The 22,037-nt window shown below is 39.7% G+C and overlaps 4 protein-coding genes and 1 long non-coding RNA gene across 10 annotated transcripts in view; all 5 read right to left on the minus strand.

The window, feature by feature from the left end:
- The window catches only part of LOC107836760 (uncharacterized), a 573,704-nt gene that overhangs the window by 81,942 nt on the left and 469,725 nt on the right, over positions 1-22,037 (minus strand). The window lies entirely within an intron of this gene.
- Positions 341-4,152, minus strand: ctu1 (cytosolic thiouridylase subunit 1 homolog (S. pombe)). Of its 5 annotated transcripts, none has more exons than XM_016673798.1 (4): positions 4,083-4,152; positions 3,750-3,828; positions 2,225-2,725; positions 341-1,606 (listed from the first exon to the last, which is right to left on the minus strand). In XM_016673798.1, the coding sequence occupies exons 2-4, from the start codon at positions 3,811-3,813 to the stop codon at positions 1,071-1,073; spliced, it is 1,101 nt and encodes a 366-aa protein (XP_016529284.1). In that variant the 5' UTR covers positions 3,814-3,828; positions 4,083-4,152; the 3' UTR covers positions 341-1,070. The 5 variants fall into 5 exon arrangements, with proteins under 5 accessions (XP_016529284.1, XP_016529285.1, XP_016529286.1 ...); XM_016673799.1 differs by having other exon boundaries at positions 3,750-3,823; positions 4,083-4,137; XM_016673800.1 differs by lacking the exon at positions 3,750-3,828 and having other exon boundaries at positions 4,083-4,144.
- On the minus strand, positions 4,748-6,474 carry crybb2 (crystallin, beta B2). The gene is made up of 6 exons (XM_007556992.2): positions 6,371-6,474; positions 6,046-6,133; positions 5,722-5,840; positions 5,486-5,618; positions 5,193-5,335; positions 4,748-5,085 (listed from the first exon to the last, which is right to left on the minus strand). Exons 2-6 carry the CDS (start codon positions 6,106-6,108, stop codon positions 4,917-4,919), a joined length of 627 nt encoding a protein of 208 aa, XP_007557054.1. The 5' UTR covers positions 6,109-6,133; positions 6,371-6,474; the 3' UTR covers positions 4,748-4,916.
- crybb3 (crystallin, beta B3) lies at positions 9,493-13,529 on the minus strand. The gene is made up of 6 exons (XM_007556993.2): positions 13,422-13,529; positions 12,509-12,606; positions 11,895-12,013; positions 11,652-11,784; positions 11,396-11,538; positions 9,493-9,910 (listed from the first exon to the last, which is right to left on the minus strand). Exons 2-6 carry the CDS (start codon positions 12,581-12,583, stop codon positions 9,640-9,642), a joined length of 741 nt encoding a protein of 246 aa, XP_007557055.1. The 5' UTR covers positions 12,584-12,606; positions 13,422-13,529; the 3' UTR covers positions 9,493-9,639.
- LOC103141364 (trichohyalin) overlaps positions 14,614-22,037 on the minus strand; it is a 40,303-nt gene continuing 32,879 nt past the window's right edge. For both annotated transcript variants that reach the window (XM_007556994.2, XM_016673783.1), the window contains 7 exons: positions 20,953-21,053; positions 18,267-18,429; positions 17,953-18,115; positions 17,376-17,509; positions 16,234-16,376; positions 16,039-16,126; positions 14,614-15,940 (listed from right to left, as the gene is read on the minus strand). In XM_007556994.2, coding sequence (XP_007557056.1) covers positions 16,051-16,126; positions 16,234-16,376; positions 17,376-17,509; positions 17,953-18,115; positions 18,267-18,429; positions 20,953-21,053 — 780 coding nt within the window. In that variant the 3' untranslated portion in view covers positions 14,614-15,940; positions 16,039-16,050. The remainder of the gene's footprint in view (positions 15,941-16,038; positions 16,127-16,233; positions 16,377-17,375; positions 17,510-17,952; positions 18,116-18,266; positions 18,430-20,952; positions 21,054-22,037) is intronic.

Genomic DNA, 22,037 nt, shown 5'->3' on the forward strand with positions numbered 1-22,037 from the left:
AATAGTTTAGCTGTAGCTTAAAAACATTGCCACCTTACTATTAATTTGTTTTTTCTGTAGGAGTTTAACAGAAATAGAAGTTTAAAACATTCTATGAAATGGTTCAGTACATTTCAAATATAAAATTTTCAATGATTACCTGCATCCAGCTGTTTTGTACACTTTACTTCACCAAGATGCATCAGTACACATGTGAATCAATATGCCAGATTAAAATTAAAACCCAGGGGGCTCTTTGGGACGCTTCTAAGATGGATAAGAGCAGAACAATTTAAGTTTTTCCATCTTTTTTATCTTATTGAGGAACTTTATATGTAAACATTTATGTAGTTGTTTTGTGTAATGTTTACATGCATTGCATTTATTTTATTTTTGGTTTACATGGAACATAAAATATAGATTTAAAATTCTGAATTCATGCCAATATCACACAAGCAGAATAATAAATCGTGTGGATAAAAAAAAGCATCTATTATAGTTCATAAAACATCTCTGGATCAGTTTGTCCCGTTCTTCCATTTTCTTAAACCAATGCTTATCGAGTTATTTTCCGTTATGGTTAAGCTGTTCATGATTTCTCAGGAGAGTCAGAACGCTCAAATTTCACAGATTATTTAAACTACCTGTTGTCAAAGCGAGTATGAAGTGATGCACAATCAGTAGAAAATATTCAGGGGTCCAAATATTCAAACACAAACCAGGAAAGAGTGCAGAATAGTTTCGATCCACTTGAAGTACCCTCTAAGACGATGTGTCATCAAAAATAAATAGAATGTAAAAAAAAAAACTAAAGCATTTTGATAAAGTGAAATTATAATGAAAACTTTTAAAAGTTGTAAAGCTCACACAGACTTGAAAATTAATCTAATTTCTGGAAATTCTGGGAAAACATACCAATGACTCATAAAAAAAATCCAAATAATCCCTCATTTCTGCAATGAAAAATTATTTCAATTTCATAACTCTGATAAAAAGCACATTCAACACTCCAGTTGAAAGCTGTTTATACTGAAATTATGCTTAAAAAAATTTATCTTAAATCTTTAGATATGGATATGACATGGATACCATCAAAAGTCTACTGATTTGAGCTTCCTCTGCTCGTGCTCTGTGAGAGGCTGCTGGGAGAGAATCTTCTCGTGCAGGCGGTGGTGCTTCCCTATGCCCAGCTTAGGCAGACCGCGATTCAGGCCCTCCAGTAGCACACACGACTTGCAGAGCGCCTGGCTGGAGATGTAGCCGCAGCGGCTGCAGGTCCCCTGGACCGGCATCTTCACGCCCTCGCGAACAGACAGGTTCTCACCGGAGTGGATGATGTCCATTATTGAGCTGGGCCGTATACTCTCCAGGTCCTTGAGGAAGGTCCTTGCGTAGCCTCGGTAGGCGTTAGGGGAGTATATGCACTCTGTCGAAAAGTAGTCCAGTTTCTTAAAGTAGGCATACAGGACGATCTCTTTCTCGTAGGCGTATTTGAGGGGTTTGCAGCGAGGCACGACCCCGTCGCCCTCGCTGGCCGTGGAAATGGCAGTGCAGCGACGTAGACGAGCTATGTCCCCGCGCAAGATGTTCATTAAAACCGTTTCTGCCACATCATCGGCATTGTGACCTGAGAAGAAAAAGAAAAGTACGTAGCGTTATTTAAAGACAAGAGAGTGTTCGCTGCTTACTGTCCTTTTTAGAAATTCAGGCAATTTAGAATTATTTACAAGGTATCAACTTTCACCCAGACACTTTTAAGACCTTTTTAATGCCACCTTGAATTACATACCTACAAATAAATGAACTACTATAAAAATAGGGGATGGATGGGCTAATGGGCTATCCTGCTGTACTACAATCAAGAATAGCAAAAGCAGAAATTTCAAGCTTAAAAGTTTTTTTATATATATTATTGCACAGAATGCGCCTAGACAAAGGTGCATTTGTCTAACAAGCAAGGTTTTGTTAACCTTGCTTGTTAACAAAAAAGTTAACAAGCAAGGTTATATTAGAATGTACTTTTGTCTAATGGTCCTGCTATTAAAAAAAACTTCTATAGCCCTGCCACAACAAAATTTAAGACCTGTGATTAATGTATTTACTTTTTAAAAAATAAATTTAAGACCTTTTAAGGCCTTCATTTTAGATACATTACTTTTTTAAGGATGTGCAGACATCCTGATTTAAGATTGTGTAGGAACTTTGAGAGCTACTCATAGTAACTCGCCCCACTGATCCAGATTACCTGTACAAATCTTGTCCACTTTCAGCATGATGGCTCCTCGGTCCAGTGCCTGCCTCCTGAACACCCCGCAGAAGGTGCAGTTGTTTTTCAGTCCCACCTGCTTCACTATGGCGTCCATCGTCCAGCCGTACAGCTCCTCGTACGAGACGATCTTCAGCGGCAGTTCGTACTGCTGCTGGTTTCTCTTCACCGTCTCCAAGGAGTCGTCTCGGTAACCGGTGATTCCCTCATCCACGGATATCAGCATGAGTTCGAGTCCGTAGCCGTGCCTCTCGTTCAGAAGCTTCATGACGTGTGCGAGCACCGTGGAGTCCTTTCCACCCGAGGCGGCGATGCCAACAGTCTCCCCGGGTCTGAAGAGTTTTGCTGCCACAATGGTCTGATGCACCTCCTCCTCAAACGCCCAGAAGAAGCAGGCCTTACACAGAGAGTGGCCGGTTTTTGGACGTTTCAGCACAGCGCGCTTCTCGGAGCAGCTGCTGCACAGGACAGGCATCTTGGCTGTGGAAAGATTGACAAATTTGGTTTAAGAGATGAGAAAGGAAGAAGCTTAACTTACAAGGACACAGAAAGTGGTTTCCCTCTTTCATTTATTTAAAGTGGAAGAGCAGAATAGTTTAATTAAAAAGGGAGCAAAGCAAAACATCCTTAATCTTTCAACCTCCAAAACAACATATGTTGTCATTTTTGCTTTTCCTTTAAAGAAAGAAGATAGCTGCCACTAAGATCACAAATCAATTATGTATTAAAATTTACAAGAACTTCGAGGAAGGAAGTTGTTTTAAAGCATTTTTTTTCAATGTCCGAAAGAGGAGGATTGGACTAAGTGATTGGGGAGCCACCAGTGCAGAGCTCAGGAAGGGCAGCAGGCGGGCAAACACAGTGAGAAGACTCCTTAAAATCTCACATTAACTTGTTTCTCTGAAACTTGTAACACGTTAATACAGATCTTCAGTATATTATAGAAACATATGACAAAAATATGCACCACTGGATTCAGGTAGTTCGTAAAGAGCCTACATTCTGAAATGAAAAACGTTTTCTTTATTATATGACATTATCAGTGGCAGAATGCTGTGCATCTCATCTCATAATACTGCGTTTCAGGATTGGACTGGCAAATGTATCAAGATGTAAAATGGCCAAACTCACCCAGCAGCTTTAAGTTTTCTACAAGATACAATTTATAGTAATAAAGACGGGAGGCAGAAACGTGTTCAGAGCAAGGCTAAAAAATAATGGTTCTGTGTATTTTAAAGCCAAATCTAAAGCCAAAACGTAAGAAAACGACCAATATAAACCCCAGAAAGACCTTGGACAAACCTAGCAAGCTAAGGTAAAACACATTTAAAGACGTAACTTTTGCATACCAACGTTTCCTGTAAGACGAGATTTGAACAAGAGACGTGGAAACCAAAAACACCAGAAAAACGTCTTGAAACCTGCGTTTATCTTATCAGAAACACTTTGTGTCAAACGAAAAGAGCCGCATGTTGCAATGCAGCTACACCATGTTTCTCCTTACGCAGGTAAGCGGGGGCGAAAAGCCCTGCAGCGCATCCTATCGGTCGGAGGTTATCATTGCACATCAGTGGGTAACTTCTCTTATGGACACACACAAAAAGACAGTGTAAGCTACAAAAACACGCTCTTACAACCGCAACTTATCAACTAAAAATAACGTTCACTACTTAAAAAAATTACCAACTCCAATTCAAAACTATGCCCTAGTGTTTGTATACAATAAAATAAATTTACAGTTCCGACCAATCAATAAAAGAAATTTTCTTATTTACAAAACAAACATACCTTGTGCCTTTATCAAGGGGGCCGCTGATAACAAGATACATTTTACAACCTTGTTGCAAATTATTTTCCGTTCCTTTTGTCGTTAAGCTGCCGTTCTATAACATAAACAGCGGAAGTTCCTGTTTTAGGTCAGTTAGGATTACTAAAAGTATTTCTAAGTGCTTTTATTTAGATTTTTTTTCTTTTACCAAGAGCCATAGGTTTATATACAATGATATTACAATGGCTTGTAAGAGAAAGTGAGAACATATTATTATGCCTCTTTTTTATGCAGTGTATGTAAACTCATAGCTTCAGTTAAAAAAACAAAAACTTTATCGATCCCAAATGGAAATTAAACGTTGTTGTAATTTATGTTATCTTCAAAGAGTTGTAGATGGTAATGGCTTGTGGGCAGGAAGGATCTCCTGTAGCAGTCTCTATTACAGCGTTTCTAATGAAGCCTCTGACTGAAGACACGCAGTTGTTGTATAACAGGCTCATCAAATGAAGGCACTTTTCATATTTATGTTTCTCCTTTATAATGGTCTTTCACATAAAATCTCAACAAACTAGATTGAAGTCTGTGTTTATAAAGAGACACAACGTCAACAAGCTCAAAAGGCCTGAATACTCTTGCAAGGCGATGTGCATACTTGAGATGCTTCTATTCAAATTCACAGATGAAACTAACTCGTATGTTACAGAATGGGAATAAAACACATCACCAGGGGAAAATGTTAAGCAATGAGGATTTATTAGTTTGCTCCAAAGAATGCCACTGCTACAACAGCTGCAGTAGGTAATAAATGCTGAATGGTGTAGCTGAAATTCAAAGATGCTGCGGCTAGATGGGGGTCAAGGCTTTCAGAGTCAGAAATCATAACAGGGAAGAGTCACGAGCTTAGTTGACGGGGTGAAAAGCGCCCCTCTGATGCCACTGCATGTCTCTGATGCGCCGAACTGACTGGATCTGGGGAATCTGAGCTCCGAACTCTCCGCTGTCTTTATATTCCCCCTTTTCAAACAGGTACTGAAAGCCCCTGTAACCTGGATACTGATAGCCAACCCAGCTGGGGCATGAGGAGGAAAATTGCATGTCAATTAATAGTGAAACTATTCAGGTTTTTTTGCTCATCATTATCATCATCATCATCATCTGTCTGGAATAGAAACTTACGTGCCGCTCTGGACCCGAACAGAGGACACTTTCTCCTGGTAGCCATGAGCGTGGAAGCTGGGAACATCGTCATCTATGATTTCTATCTTCTTTCCTGCAAAGCTTGGGTTTTCGTAAAGGACAATCTTGTGCTCCTGGCTGTCCTGGGAGAGAGAAAGAGAGAGAGAGAGAGAGAGAAAGCAAGAAATCAGCCAGTACAATCTAGCAACGCGTTAGGCAGCTGGCTGATGATGATGATGATGATGATGATGATGATGATGATGACGATGTGAACTAAAAATGCGTTTTCTCACCACTTTAATTGGGCGAAATGCAACAATGGTGTCGCTGCGCCTGCTGTTGGTCCAGGAATCCCAGCGAGGATACTCCCCCTTCTCAAACACATACTGCTCCCCCTTACAGCTGGCCTGCTCGTATCCCACCCATCTGACAGGACAGAGGAAAGGCACGCAGTCACACGTCAGTCCTCCGTTTTGTCTGTTGTGCTCTAAATATTTTCTTTTTCTGCAGGCCTCTGAAACACACTCACGGTCCACACAGCACCAGTATGGAGCCCACTTTCTCCACGCCTGCTTCCTGGAGGTTGTTACAGGGCCCAGTCAGCTCATGGCAGCGGCCCTGGAAGTTTTCCTGCTCATAGATGACGAGCTGTGCATCGAATGCGCCAAAAAGAAAGTTGAGCTTGTACTTTTTCATCAACATTAAGGAATTATTGACTTAAAACAAGCTCCTATATCTTGCTGAGAAGTTACTTGTAAGTTAGTTTTGCCACAATTTCAAGTGCACTAAGACGTTTTCACTAGAAGATCAAAAATACTTGGTAAGACATTGGTAAGACATGAGTTCTTCTCACCTTAAATGCACTGCTTCCTGGCTGCTGCTGCTTGGATGCAGGGATCTGGTGATCTGTGGCCATAGTGAACAGATTGGCAAGAATAAACCTGAAAGGAAACACTATCAGTGTTATAATGCAACCGGTTCTAGTCCATACTGATATTTTTTCACATTTAAAATACAAACAAATCTTTATCATTTATTTTTTTAGGTATATTTTGTATAAAATATGTAAAAAATAAATAAATAAAAAAACTGGACTTACTTATAGACAATATCCAAGCAATCAATTGTAAACAGTTATGAGAAATAAAAATGAGCATGAATAAGAACAAACCCCTTACCAGTACCTGTTGGTGCCAGTGTGTTTGTGTCGGCATGAGGAGCTCAATATATACTGAACACCCAGGGGGGGAAACTCTGCCAACAGAACCCAACGCGGCCAAGCCAGCTAGCAGATCGGGCTGCCATAGGCCAACCGGACTGAAACGAGGGGGTCACTGTATACCCCCCGCCCTCCCAGCCTCACACTGCAGCTCCAATCCACCCCACCCAACCCCAGAGGGTCATCCTCCCACAAAGTTATTTCATTACTTGTCAGTTTTGTCCAGCCAGTCATTGTTTGATATCCACATGATTCAGCACAAACAGTGCCAAGAGTCCCACAGCCACAATGAGAGGGTGAAAGATAGGAAAAGACGGGTTTTACTGTGCTGTGGAGGTTCAAGCTCAGGGGGAACGCAGTGGAAACAGATATCTGAAATTGTGCACCTCTTATGGTTTGTTATCCAGGGGAGAAAAAAAAAACTCAAAAGAAAAAAATGGATATCCAATTTAAATCTTGTCTGAAAATAGGTGAGCAAGATGAATGTTCTCTCAGATTCCTTCATCGTTTAATTTTAACTACAAAAATAAATAAATAAATAAAACGTCACCTGAGTGTTTGGCGTAACTCCCATGACACGTTTACCTTATTTATTTGTTATAATTTACTATTAATCCACTGTGATTTAAAGGCACTTTTCAAATATGCATTTTTATTTCACCAACATCCTAAGACAAAAACAAAAACACAGGTAGGTATGGTAGTAAAGATTTCCACTCCAAGACTTCACAAAACGTAACATTTTAAAAGCTGCTACATGGAAAACACTGGGAATTCTGCTGTGTGTTTATTGTGATCAGTGACATCACAAGAGGCACAAGAATCAAGATGATCAGCTAGCATGAGGATTTTTCACAGGTTTTGGCAAAGTCTCTTTAAACAGTTCATTTGCATTCAGGTTGGAAAATATTACAGCATGTTTGGTTCTGGTGACCACAAAGTTGTGACAAAGATCAATGATGAAGCTGAAGAAAACCAAAATAAATCTTGAGAATTTCAGCAGTCACAATTTTTATTTCTGGCTGAATTTCTTTTGGCAATCATAAAGTATATTTTGTTTGTATGATCACAAGTAGCTATGTCATTTGCCTCTACAGTGACATCTGAATTTAGACTACAGTAAAAAATTTTACAGAATAAAAGGAAACATGTTTTAAAGAGAAATTTGACTAAAAATAGAAAAAAGAGGATATAAACAAGAAAATTAAAAATGAACATACTCAAAAGAGCTGATGAATTGCCCCGTGCCTCTTTACGCATCGTCTGTATTTTGTTAATGTCTCTTCAAATATTGCCGTTCATCAAGGCAGAACTAGAGTTCATTTAAACTGGTTTTGTTAGACAGAGCTTTAGGTGTAGCACATCCATGTGTTTTCAGTGAGATGAAGGTCAGGGCACTGTGAAGCCTGTGACCTTTGCTTGGTTTGTCTATTCCAATGCAAATTTTTCATGAGCGTTAAGAACTACTGTCCAAACACAGAACACTCAGCTTTCACCAGTTTTCAACCATCTGTCACAAACGTTGCCTTCAGGTGAAAGAAAATCTGTTGAGATGTTGACTGAGGCATAATCCTGTCATGAACAGCAGGCTGCTGACACACAGCCTTACAGGTTACTTCTGTTTTTGCTTCTTTGTTGCATTAAAATGTTATGAGAGAAAAAAATAACCCTATACAAACCAACTATGTAAAAAAGAAACCAATTGATTATGCCATCATTGGTGGCAACAACTTCCTCCAAGCGTTTGAAATAACTGGCAATGAGTTTTTTATATCACTTTACTCTACATGCTCTTCCTTGCAGAATTCACATCAGATTTAAGTCCAGGCTATGACTAGGCCACTTCAAAATATTCATATTTTCATTTTTGGGACACTGAAATGCAGACTTGCCAGTATCATTGTCCTGTATCGAAACCCGAGTGTGCTGGAACAAATCATAAAAACCGGCCTGGACAGTTGATGACAACGATGTGCAAACGATTCAGTTTTCTATCCTTTCTTGAATTTAGACTGGAGCATTATGGGATGCTTTTTGAGATGTTTTGTCATGTTGTTAGGAGTCAAAATCTGGTAGTGATTTAGTCTAAGTGGGACGAGTGAATGAACTCAGACTTTCAAAAAAAATCGACCGCTTTTTAATTCCAGTTAATTTGTGATTTTAAAATGGGGATCAATAAATGAAATCATCATCTATTATATTTACTCATCTATGTTTAATTGAAAAATAGTTTGATGCCCTGAAACATTTAAGTGTGACAATAAAGCAAAAGCCAAAAAATGCTATGTAGGTGGAGGAGGATGTTTATATTTGAGCCTGTATGTACAATTATGACCCATATGCATATTATACAAAAACCACAATAAACCCAAACTTGTGCATGCAAACCTTCAGTTTTTTTTTTATTTTTATGAATCTCTGATTAATCAGACACTTACAAATTATTGACGTCAAGATTTGGGTTTTCCCAAAAGGCATAGTAATTCTAGTTTATATAAACTTAAGAATAAAAATATTAGAAATGCTAATCATTCTGGCTTTTATAAAACAGAAGTAAGCTTGGTCTTAAAACAAGAAAGGGTTAGTCCGATTAATTGTCGACAGTGAGGAATAAAACGACAGTGAGGAATCTCCTTTCGCATTGTCACTTGTTTTATGTAAATATCTAGTTTCTGCTGAGAGTCATTTACTTTAAAATGAACAGTGATGACTATGGCAGGGAAATTGGTGCACTGTATTTTAATAGCAAGCATACATACAGCGTGACATCACTTCCGTTGCTGCATATCCACATATTCACTGAATCACTCAAGTGCTTCTAAGACTGGATGAAATCTGATGCAGCAGACTAAAACAGGAAAACAGTCGCCAAAAGTAGCACATAGGGCTAAAAAGCAAATATAGTTGAAGCATAACTGTGGATTATTTCATGGAAAAAGAAAAAAAATCTCCAAATTTACAGTATAAACTACTTTTAAATAGATGCCAATTTTACATTTATGTTCTTGATTTTTTTTTTTTTTTCAAATCTTAGGAAAGAAAATGTCCAACTTGCAACACAATTATAACATCACCAACAGATTTCAGGTCAAACAACCTTTATTTGCCACTGAAACACACATGGCGCTCGTGACTGGCTACAAGTAGCGTTTGCCATGGTTAGGTGAGGGCAGAGGGCCGGCACTTTGGGGCAGAGCTGGAGTTTGAGAGGGCAGGTGAGGAACCCGCTCAGCTGGCCCCAGCTGTTGCGGGTGGGGCAGGAGGAGCCGGAGCCGGAGCAGGAGGAGCCGGATCAGGGTCCGGGCCGGGAGCAGGGGCGGGAGCGGGGTCGGGGTCAGGAATGATGAAACATCCTCTCTTGTGCCACTGCATGTCCCGCACACGTCGGACAGATTGGATCAGGGGAGAGGGGGCCTCCCAGTCGTTCCAGTGCTTGAAGTCTCCTCGTTCGAAGATGTACTGGCGGCCCCTGTAGCCTGGGTACATGTAGCCCACCCACCTGGACGAAGACAGAAGGAGTCATGCAGGGGTTCGCTCCTGGAAACACCTCAGACAGGCATCCTTAAAATTCTTAAATACTCTTAAATTTATTTATCTAAAATCAAGGACTTAACATGTCTTAAATTCTTTAAAGATGGTGTAAAGTTGGCCTCAAATACGTTAATCATAGGTCATAAATTTGGTTTTGGCAAGACTATATAATCTCATATATTCTTTCTATCAGGCAAAAGTTTGCCTGATAGGGCGCAGACATCTTCATTCACTGCGCTCTACAACTCAAGGTGACTAAAACTAGTGGTAACAAGCTGCTAATTGCTTGCTAGCTCCTTGCTTCCTATCAACAAAATAAACTTAAATAAGCCAATAGCAGCTAGCATATAGCTCATTAGCAGCTAGCATATGGTTCATTAGCAGCTAGCATATAGCTCATTAGCAGCTAGTATATTGCTCATTAGCAGTTAACATAAGGCTCTCTGTCTAGTTGGCTAGCTAGAGAGCCATATGTTATTTTCATTAAACAAGAAACACAAAGCTGCTGTGACAAGAGCCACAAAAAGACCCAAGAAAATTCAGTTTTTGTCCTCTGCATTTTTTATATACATCTCTGTCATGATATAGGTCTTAAATTTGATTCACAATAGTCTTAAAAAGGTCTTAAAATGTCTTAAATTAGAGTTAACCTGCAGAAACCCTGTTTGGGTCCCACATAGGATTTGAAATGGGTACCTAACATGAACCAACACAGCCTATGGATAATGCATATTCATAAATGTACAAACTATACATTTAACAAAACCCTTATTATATTATTATTGTTTGTGCTTCTGTGGCTTAGGAGATTATACTTTAAATCAAGGTTGTTTGAAGTGGGGCCCAGGGGCCATTTGAGGCCCCGCTGACTACAATTCAAGAATAAATAAGGACAAAATTTTGACTTTTAAATCAAAATCTACTTATGAAAATATCATAACACAAAACGTATGGTTTCCATATGTTGTCATGGTAACTAGGACCCCATCTACTCATTGACTTATACTCTACACCTTGGTGGACTCAAATCTGTTTTATTAAAACAAATGCTAAACATAGCAAGTGTTTTTTTTTATTTTAGCAGAAAACAAACTAAATATATTTTAGTTTTTTTCAATCAAACCCAGAATAAGAGGCAAACTGGAGGAAAAATTATTTGAACACTTTTATATACTTATATAAAAGTGTTCAAATAATTTTTCCTCCAGTTTGCTTCTTATAATTTTGGCCATGTGGCACTCCTTTAAATGGTGGAGGGGAAAACAGGCAGGCTGCTTCTGAGATTGTAACATTTTTAACAAGAAATACTGAGAAAAAACATCCTCACCCTCTGATGAGGCACTAAATTACAAACTATAGCAACAAAATAGTTACAATCAGTGAGAAAAAAACAACAACAAACAAACAAACAAAAATAAAGCAATTATTATAAGATATTCTGGAAAAAACTCACGTTCCTTTGAGAGCCTTGACACTCGCTACCCGATCTTGAAAACCGTGGCCCCACAAGCTGGGCACGTCATCATCAACGATCTCCATCTTCCTGCCGGTGAAGCCAGGGCTTTCATAGAGGTGGAGCTTGTGTTCAGCACTATCCTATACAGGCAGAAACAAATGTCTGCAGTCATTGTTAACTAATCGAAACAACAATAAAGCAGCACAGCGACGGTAGGAACAATTACGCAACAAACCCGAAACGCGTCACTCACCACTTTAAGCGGCCTTAGCGACAGGAGGGAGAAGCTGCGCTGACTGTTGGTCCAGGTGTCCCAGCGTGGATACTCGCCTTTTTCCAGAATAAACTGCTCTCCTGTTAAGCCATGTCGGTCATACCCCATCCAGCTGAGCAACACAAACGGGTGGAGGGTGGGAAGGTGGGGTTTAACTTCATCAACTGGACCGCATGATACAGCAGAGAGGTTTTCAAGGGGACTGGATGGAGCATTACTCACGGCCCTGAGTCCACGATCAAAGAGCCGACCTTCTCCAGTCCCTTCTCCGTCACGTCTTTGCACTCTGAGGAAAACTCCGCCTTACAGCCCTGGAAATTCTCAAACTCAAACACCACCACCTGGACAGAAACGAGAGGCCTGTCTCACTGTGTCACATCCACTGCGTTGTCTCCATCAAACTGAACAAACACAAAGAAGTTCTCACCAAGTATTTTTGGTCCAGTTTCTAGTACAAATATTCTAGTTCACTTCAAGTTAGACAAAGTAACTATTCGGCGATGCGTAGCTTGCTTTAAATCAATAATTCCTTAATATTGATGAAGAAAAGTACTAGTTCCGCTGGCAAATTATTTTCACTTATAACAAGAAATAATCTAACAATGGAACAAAAAACTTTTTCATCAATATTAAGTCATTACTACTAAGTTAGTTTTGTCTCATTTCAAGTGTACCAAGATATTTGTACTTGAAACTGGACCAAAAATACTTGGTGAGAACTTTGTGTTATTGCAGAGTACTTTATTTTTGTTCATAGATGTCAAAACACAACTGGAGATAATAATAGCTATATTTTGGACTAACAAGGTTTAACGTGCAGAAAGCTGCTGCTGTACCTTATACGCGGCTCCGGCTCCACCCTGGCTCTTCCCAGCAGCAAGCTGCTCCGGGGCGCTCTGCTGCTCCGACATCCTCCTGATCCACTGCTCCTCCACTGTTTGGGAGCAGCACACACACAGACAAAGCAGCATCCACACAGCAGTCACACAGCGACAGACGCAGACGCATCAGGAGGGAAGTTTTCTGTCAGGAGCTGCTTTTATCATCTTGATGATTGTCCTTTACGAGCAGAAGTGGGTAGATTACTCAAAGATTGTTCTCAGGTGAGAGTAGCACGACTTGAACATGTTTTTACTCAAAAGTAAAATGTAGCCATCCAAGAAATTACTGAAGAGCAAAAAAATATTTGATACTCAAGTACTGAAATCTCATCATCAGGCAGTCCAACATATAAATTTTGTGGGAAATTTTGGTATCTTACAGATCAAGAAGAAAATAGTCCATATAAATAACATAATTACAAAATAATACAATCAGGCAAACTATACATTTTCCAAATCAGTTTCTTTAAGGATAAAAGAAACTGCAGATGTGTGTGTGCGTGTGTGCGTGTGTGTGTGTGTGTGTGTGTGTGTGTGTGTGTGTGGTGAATTATACTTGGTTAAAACCAACTTGTAGTTACTCACACTGGGCAGAGAATCCAGAAATTTTACGTAAGTGAAGTGATACTTCATAATTAAAATCCTCAAGTAAAAGTAAAAAAGTACAGCGTAGTAAAAATACTCTCAAACATATATTTTTTCCAAAAAAGTAACTTGAGTAATTGTAACTAGTCACCACCCAACTCTATCCATAAACAAATCCAAAGCTGGATTGTTGTTGTAACGTCTAATTCCAAAGCCAAGCAAACAATAAGCCAATATTATTGATCCATGTCATCCAGAACGATTTTTTATTTTTTTTTTTTACCTTGGTATGCCTGAAAGGAAGTGGTCGCGTCCCTCTGCTTTTGTGCCACTCGGTGTTTGGAGGGGTCGAGCCATTAGAGGCCAGAGACGAAGAGGGGGGGGTATTTATGGCTTATTTCTGGCCACAACAGCAGAAAAGGGGGAGCTGTTGATACAGCAAGTCTGTCGCTCACATTGTGTCCGTAACGCTGCCTCTCAATAGGCAGCTGTGTTGGCACGGGCCGCCCTGCCCACCCTGCCAGCCGGCCGGCCAGCCGGCCGCCTGGGCTGCCAGCGAGCTCTGTGTGTGGGCTCACGCAGAGAGAGCCAAGAGGATTCAGCAGACAGGCCTGCTCAGCACAAACACACGCGCAGCAGGCTTCCCCACATCCCAGTTTTATCAACCCCACTTTCATATTTTACCACGTTACAAACATTTCAGAATGTTTTATGGCTAATATTGATTAAAAAAAGTGCTAGTTTTTCATTAATATTAAAAACTAGTGCTTTTTAAATACTAGTTGTTTTCGTCCTTTGTTTGACCAAAACAAAGGAGTCAGTAGTTGCAAAAAAATAAATATATAGATTTCACTTTTTTTTTTTTTTTTTTTTACAAATGAGGACCTTATTTAAAAACCAGCTCCGATGCCCCTAAATAAAACTGCTTGCCTGGTTTTACTGGACGATACAAGTCTTCAGTCTTTTGCTTTGGTCTCAACTAGCCCCATTTTTCAAGGACAGTTTGTTTATGGTGACTTTATAATTCATTTTATACAATTTAAAGTTTATTGATCTTTGAGTATGTGTTGAGATTAGAGGGGTGTCAATGCCTTTATACAAGACACTATGAGCGCTGCGTAGTGCGTTCATCAGCTTTCATTAGGGATGCACAATATATCGGCACCAACATTGGTATCGGCCAATATTAGCTATTTAACATATCGCATCAGTCCGATAAGTGAAACTGGGCCGATATTAATGTTTGTATAATACTGGTGAATATTGATTATTGGCCAATACAGAAATAATAATATTGGTTACCTTTATCTGCCAAAATTTCCAGATCAGTACATGCCCACTTTTTATATGTAATCAACACACTTTCACTTTTCAAAAATATTTCTATACTTCTCTGGGGGTAAAAACAAAACCTGCTGGAAATCTTGAGAAAACAAACATCCACAGACATGATAAAGACGTGCTGGGGCTCTAAATCAAGTCAAGTAAATGTTTTATTAAGAATTTATTTGCTTTAGGACACTGGCCAGTACAACCGAGAGTGTAATAAACATACTTTCAAATAAAAAAAAAAAGGAAAAAGATGAAAGTAAAAAATAAACCCCTCAAAATCCATAACAAAAGAATTTCACATACATCCAAAACCAGGTTCAATCACTCAGAAAGCCTCCATCGACATATTCACTTGCATTTACACCAGCGAGCCGCACAAAAACAGAGGACATGGCCGACGAGAAGGAGGGGGCGGCTGGGGGCCAGGTGGGCAGACGTCGAGTGCTGCAGTGCAACAAGTGACAAAAGTGCTTTGTGGAAGAGTAATAAGTGGGAGGCCGCTTAAAAAAAGTTCACATTTGATTGGAGCGAAGAAAAATAAAAATAAAAATCACAGAAGGTAGCGCAGCGAGCGGTTTGAGCCAACGCCCTGATGAGACAGGAAAGATTGTGCATGCGAACCGAATGGGGACCAAACAGTGGGACGATCGCACATCTGTTGGAGACATGGTTGACAAAAGATGCAAGAGAAACCAGGCGACGGTATGGCTTATATCGGATGCTTGTAGCCGTTGTAGCTTCAGTCTGTTGGAGGAGGAGAAACGGGCCGACTCACGACGTGTTTGTGCTGATTTGTTTTGTGCATGATTGACAGATGCAAGGCTGCTTGCCCAAAAGCCCCCAATCCCTCATCAACAACAACAAAAAACAGAAAAAAAAAACATACATTATATACAATATGAAGCGACTCTCGAGGCTGTGGAGTGTATCAGAGTATATCTGAAGAGCCTCTGACGTAGCGACGCATCTCACCGTTTACGTTCCTCAAAAACTAGCTCTCGGATACAAATATAACATCTTCTATTGACACGTTCCCGCCGGCGATTTGTTCTCTATGTTCAAAACCTTATTAGTTGTCTGAAATATTTCCTTATGGCAATGATTGGGTGACCGTCGTGAGCGCCCTCCCCGCACGCGGACGCATCGTGGTCCCTTGAGTTTCAGTGTCTCCTGAAATGTGGTGTCTTTTATTCTCTGTCGTCCTCGTTTCTCCCGAGGAGAAAGTTCGTCAGCTGGACCTCGTTGGGTTTGAGCGTGAAGTCATCCTTGCTTGTTTTTCTTTTTACCGTAATAGATTTTCAATAATAAAAAAAAGGCACCATGCACATTTAGCAACCCGGAAAGTGAGAAAAACAACTAATTTATGGGAAAAAAAAAATAAAATGTAAATCAGCAGCTGTAGATCCACTTCTCCTCTCTGGATCCAATGTTAAGGCTTCTTTTTCTTACAGATTCATCTGTTAAGGCAACCTTTCACAAAGAATAAGAAAATACAGTTAAATAAATATACCAATATTTCATATGAACTCAAAATAATAAGAGGGTTAGAAAACAATCAAACAATTTACCTCTTTGTTTACTTAGCTTTCATTCTCAAAGTGACTCAAGCGCTTCTTGGATTTGAGCTCCTTCAGCCACTGCGGGGACTCCTCCTGGCTGCAGGGGGCGCAATAATAAATCACCATAAATGATCAGGAGAGAAAAGCCGTGATTGGGAACGAAAGACGACAACAAAGAGAGGGGGTGCAGCAGGCGTTTCTTACCCGTTTTCCTTCCCACCAGGAGGGGGCAGCACACGCGCTGCGCGAGGGAGGAATGGAGACTTGGGAGAGCGAGACTGCTGGGAGGGAGAGGAAGCCGGACCGTTGGTTTGATTGTCCGAGTCAACCCTCTTCTTAAGCTGGGCCTGAAAATGGGGGGAATATTCAGACGTTATGGCAAAAAGAGAGAAAAAAATGTGACGCCACATCAATAAAAAGCATCCATTTACACAACCACAATCTTCACTTTACATCATGGGGGATTTTATGTACTGAATAAATGCAAGGAGGAAGGAAAATAACAGACTTTTTACAATATTTAAAAATAAAGAAAAAGTGTGACATGTATTTGCATTAAACCCCGCCGTTTAATTTCAACATCTCAAAAGAAGAAAGCCATTGAAAAGTCCTGGTTGCAGTTTGTCACAAGCCACAGAGCGGACAGATCGAACATGAGGAAGAAGCTGCTCTGGAAAAGATGAGAGCAACATTTTACTTTTTGGCCTGCATGCAAAACATTGTGAGGAGGAAAAAACTCTCTAGCCACGCCGTGTCAAAGGTTTCCCTTCCAGCGCAACTAGAATCGCATACAGTCACACTACAAAAATACAAAATCTTACCAAGTGTGTTTTTTTTTGTCTACTTTCTAGTGCAAATATATGGAATTCACTTGAAATGAGACAAAAGTAGCAAAGTTACATGTAACTTTTCAGCAAGATTTACAAACTTGTTTTAAGTCAATATTATTGATGAGAAAGTAATAATTCCACTGGCAGATTATTTCAATTATAACAAGGGGAAAAATATCTTGTAATAAGTGAAATAATGATTCAAGTGTACCAAGATATTTGCACTAGAAACTAGACTAAAAATACTTGTGTTTTTGTAGCGTCAGAGTAGGACTATTTAGATAAAAAAAAAAACATTTGCTGGTTAAAACTTCAGAAGTTCACAGGCTCTCTTCAGTCTGACAACTTTGTGTTTGTCTACCACTGAAAACATCCACTGGTGTTTGTAGTTGTAACATGACAACATATGAAAGACAGCATGTGGTTTGAATGCTTTTCATAGACCGAAGGACACTGAGGCAGTCTAGATCCACGCATGACAGACACGTCACAAACTGCACCGCTCTGCTGGCTCACCTTTAAAGCAGAAGGGTCAACTCCTGGGAACAGAGCAACCCTCTGTGGCTGAGGAGGAGCGGCGGGCCCCGACTCGGCTCCCTTGGCCGGCTCCTCGGACTCTGAGTCGTCGTTTTTAATCTCTGCCTTTGCTTCTGTCGGAACCAAAGCACCAATCAGCAGATGGTCATCTACTAAAAAGGCTCCATCACTGGAGCAGGACAAAAACAATCCCTTTCCACTAAATCAGAAACTTTGTTTGTTTTTTTTTTCTTTTTTTTAAAATAAATTTTATAACGCATATCATTTTTATGTTAGCTTTATAACAAATAAAATAAATAATATTGGTAGCAGTAAACCAGTGAAAGCTTTGAGCCCTGATTGCAGTTTCCTGACTCATCACTGATCTGAAAAGCTGTAGTGTCAGTATAACTTCTATAAAAAATATATACTTTTTACATGTTTGTTGAAACTGTCACCATGTTGTGACAATATTGTATGGAAAATCCCACTTCAAAGGACACTCCAGTTGACTTTTTTTCCACAGTTGCGACTATAACAAAAATGCAGCTTCATTTGCTTTTATTTATTTCCTAACCTGTTGAGTCTCTGTAAAGCCAGCTGTCAGCGTCTCCACCGTCTCCCTGAGCCGCCGCCGCGCTCGGCCGGGTCGCCTTGGACGGCCGGACACGCTGGGCTCGTTTCTTCCCCAGCTGGACTCGAGAGCGGAGGGCGCTGTTATCCAGCCGCGTTGTTGGAACCTGATTATCAGGTTCGTAAGTTGAGGGGGAAAAAAAAAAAAAAAGAGTTGAGAAGTACAGAAGAAATACAGAAGTGCTTTTGCAGTCGTGAAAAACATTAGACAGGCAGCTGTGACGTGAATCTTGCTAGGAAACGATCGTTCCCACTCACATCGGGGAAATCAAGTGGCTGGCTTTCAGAGGAGGAGGGAGACGGGCCGTCCGTCGTGGTGGTCTCTGACTGAGACGTCTGATCGCCTGGGGAGGGCAGAGGAGTGGGCTTCCTCGGTGAGGGGCTGAGATTGCTTTCTGAACTTGGAGTGGCAGGTGTGAGGCTACAAAAAATAAAAGATTTGGGTTATAAAAACTACTGGAAATAGCTGTGTTTTTCAATTTACCACAAAAAAAATCACACAGGATAGTAAAGATGGAAACTTTTAGAGGCTAAGATTTTAACTCGTGTTCCTATGACAACAGACACTGTTTCAAGCTGCAACTACATGCTAAAAAAAATACATTTTAGAAAAGTAAAAAGTGATTTTACATGCTAATGTAATCTTTCACAGTAGCAGATGCTCCCACTGACCCACTGAGCACAAGTGAATTTATGGGCATAGTATATGAAGAGGTGAGAAAGACAGAAAAGCAGAAAATAGTCGGGGTTGCACTGATCGCAGTTTTCTGGCCGATCTTTAAACGACCTGATCAGATTTTGGCCGATACCGATTTTTTTTTTGTCTGAAAAGTCACCAAACATAGCAACAAAGTTGCCAAGTATTGGCCGATCTCCAAAAATTAAGGAAATCGATTTATTGGTGCAACCCTAGAAAAGAGGAATACAAGGATCCTGAATACGGTGCAGGCGTAGTACGAATGCATCCTTAGAGACGACAAAGGTTCACATTTCATCGAGATAACATCCCTAAACATACAGCCAGAGCTACAATAAAATAAGATTAAAGAGTGTCCATGTGTTAGAATGGCCCAGTCAAAGTCCAGACTTGACGACTGAGTCAAACTGACTGTCAATCTCTAGATGTTCAAACCCATGTCAGGAAAAACTTACATGGGTTTGATTCTACCCAGCATTGTGTCAGGAGGACTGGATAAAAATATAAGCCAAACTTTCCAGGATTTTATTCCTAAAGATCTTGACCACAAAAAAAAAATAAAATAAATCACAACTAAATACATTAAAGTTTATGGTTGCAATGTGCAAAATGTGAATAACGGTTCTGTCTTAGAAGTGCTGATCAAGTAACTCTGCTGGGTTCTGATGAGGTCAGAGATTTATAACAGAAATATAACACTGCTGAATATGAGGGTTAATAAAAGTAATGTTTTATTTTCTGTCACTGAAGTGTATTAACTTACATAAATTGTTCCCCTGAACATGACAGCACTGATCCACATGGTGGCAGGCTTCTACCACACATGAGGTAATTACTAATTATCCTGATGTTTACCAACAGAAACTGGTTTTATTTCTCATCTACTGAACAGCTACAGATCCAAACACGTTGCAGACACATTTTCACTGAGGGTTAATAGTTAAACAGATGAAAACTATCACCATAAACTGTTATCCTTCCTGTTGTCATGACAGAAAATAATTACAAGAGCGCTAATAAGCATGCAAGCAGATTAAAAGGCAAAAGGTCTAAAGAGAACTGGGCTGAAAAACAAAAACATGAAGCAGATTTTCATGTTTTAAGAGGTTGCATCACATCACTTCAATCATTTTGTATTTTGATTCAAAAGTGTCTGAGTTGAGGTTTGGGCTTTTTGTTACAATTTAACATTCTGTGTGTAAGTTTTATTAATGGCATAACTAGGCTGCTCTAAATTATGCAGTACAGAACAAACATCATTCACAGAAACGGCTGGAAGTTTTCTAAAGCTGGACACAACAATAGAATTGATTGGAGGCGGTTCATTACATTAAGTAGGAAATATAAAGAAATACAGATGTGTTTAAGCTCTATCTATCTAAAACAAAGAAAAACAGGGAAAATTACCCAGCATACACATTATCCCAAATAAACCAATTTATTCATTAAAACAAACAAGGGCATCAGTATGGAGTATAAAAGGAGGAGCCTGAATTTACATCCAAAACCAGGCAAAATCAGACATATTTTAGTTGATGCTCCAAAATCTATAGAATCTACAGAATAACAATATTTTTTACAACATATTGAGACATTTTTGTGGTTCAGTTAGTCTGCAAAAGTATAAAATAGATATAACATTTTATTACTACTTTGAGCTTTCAACTTCTGTCTATCATGGAACATGCTGGATTTGAAAATGTCACATAATAACATAACAGTCCATAATAATTGTATCTTTGCTCAAAAATATTAACAAAACTGTTTTATCCTCCAATCTTTCACTTCTGTTCCACTTCTGTCCTTAAAGGGTTTAAAAGCAATTGCTACTCCTCTCAGGATAACAGTTTGATAATAAATCATCCCTGAAGTTATTGCAATAAACAAGATTATTGTTTTGAGACCATTTTCAAGTATTGATAACGTCATAATAATTCAAGTCTGCCCTCTGAAAGACAAATAAACTTTTAATTTTGCAAAGAATCCATAACACTGGAAATGGAAGATATTTAAAATAGCCAAAACAAAACAGAATAAAAACTACTTACAACAAAAACCACAAATAAAATGGATGAAGAAACCTCTGTTAAAAAAAAAAAAATCCTCAAAAAAAGTATCAAATCATCAGAATGGAAACAACAGAGCTCATTTTAATTCATCATGTGATTAATTGATTAATTGCTTATGGTGACAGGCTTAGTAATTACTCCATGACTCGTATTGCTGAATCCAAACAGGGTGTGTTACCTGTCGTCGGTGCGCAGTCCTGTTTCCCAGGTCCCATACTGACTGTCTGTGTCGCGAACCGGAGTTCCTGAGTCCACTTCACTGCTCTGCTTCTGCTGCACCTGGAGCCGAGAGACAGAAGAATGAGATGAATGAGAGCTAGAGCCGGATGTTCTGATCCGAGGAAGTGGACTTCCAGAAACGCACATCATGGCGTGTTGCTGTGACTCGGGAGCAGAACCAAGAATAATCTTAACGGATTGGTTGTCTTGGTTACTGCTGGTGGCACGGGTGCTGTTGTTGGCTAACGTAGCTTTGCTCTGCGGTGGGAAAAAGTTATACTTACAGCGGACAAAGATCTGGTTTGCAGCTCGGCGAAACTAACTTTGACTGTCCATTTTAGCTGCTGCCGGGTCTCTTTAAATGCGCCCAGCAGCGACTGACGTAGCTGTCATCAGGCCTTCCTAATAAACAATTAGAGTCTTTTTTAAGGCACATGGTTGCTGGATTTGAAAGACTACATAAGGCCTGGCCTGAGATTCTCACAACACGACAACCTTGACTGAAAATAGCTCCGTTTTATTGTCTCATGGTAGAGACTAACTGACCCACTAAATACAGCAGTTGTTTTGCACCGCTTATTTCCAGAATATTACACAAGTATGACAAACTGATATTATTTGGTTACTTAAAGGAACAGCCTCGTTATCAGTACAAAAATATACCAGGATTTTTAAAAAGTAATAGTTTTAAAATCAATAAGACATTCAGTCATCCCACTGCTGCCACGTTAAGTCTAGTCCATACATGGATACCTGAGAAAACTAAGACATTTTTATGTGTTTTGGTCTTTCATCAACATGAAAACTAAACTAAACACTAAACTATTGTAAAAACTCCAACTGAAGTGGAGATCTGAGAAAACACTGTGTCGGTGTTTGCATGTGTGCATGGGAAGACGGAGGTTTGGAGTCTCTGCATGACAGTAATGCGCCAAAATGGCTGCATACTCGCTGTGACACGAGTTCTAGGTGTCTTGTGTTTTACTTTATATTATGATATGCTATTTAAAAGTGGTTCAACCTGTGCATCTGTTCACACAAATG

This window comes from Poecilia formosa, unplaced genomic scaffold (genome assembly GCF_000485575.1).
Source record: "Poecilia formosa unplaced genomic scaffold, Poecilia_formosa-5.1.2 Scaffold82, whole genome shotgun sequence".
NCBI classification, from domain to species: domain Eukaryota; kingdom Metazoa; phylum Chordata; class Actinopteri; order Cyprinodontiformes; family Poeciliidae; genus Poecilia; species Poecilia formosa.

Coding starts and splice junctions, on each gene's coding strand:
- ctu1 (XM_016673798.1), bottom strand. CDS start 3,813: ATGTGCAATGATAACCTCCGACCGATAGGATGCGCTGCAGGGCTTTTC. Junction 2,726..3,749: donor TTTCGCCCCCGCTTACCTGC/GTAAGGAGAAAC, acceptor ATCTTTCCACAG/CCAAGATGCCTGTCCTGTGC. Junction 1,607..2,224: donor AGTGGACAAGATTTGTACAG/GTAATCTGGATC, acceptor TTTTCTTCTCAG/GTCACAATGCCGATGATGTG.
- crybb2 (XM_007556992.2), bottom strand. CDS start 6,108: ATGGCCACAGATCACCAGATCCCTGCATCCAAGCAGCAGCAGCCAGGA. Junction 5,841..6,045: donor CAGGAAGCAGTGCATTTAAG/GTGAGAAGAACT, acceptor TTCGATGCACAG/CTCGTCATCTATGAGCAGGA. Junction 5,086..5,192: donor GTTCGGGTCCAGAGCGGCAC/GTAAGTTTCTAT, acceptor CTCATGCCCCAG/CTGGGTTGGCTATCAGTATC.
- crybb3 (XM_007556993.2), bottom strand. CDS start 12,583: ATGTCGGAGCAGCAGAGCGCCCCGGAGCAGCTTGCTGCTGGGAAGAGC. Junction 11,539..11,651: donor CGCTAAGGCCGCTTAAAGTG/GTGAGTGACGCG, acceptor CTGCCTGTATAG/GATAGTGCTGAACACAAGCT. Junction 9,911..11,395: donor GTCAAGGCTCTCAAAGGAAC/GTGAGTTTTTTC, acceptor GTCTTCGTCCAG/GTGGGTGGGCTACATGTACC.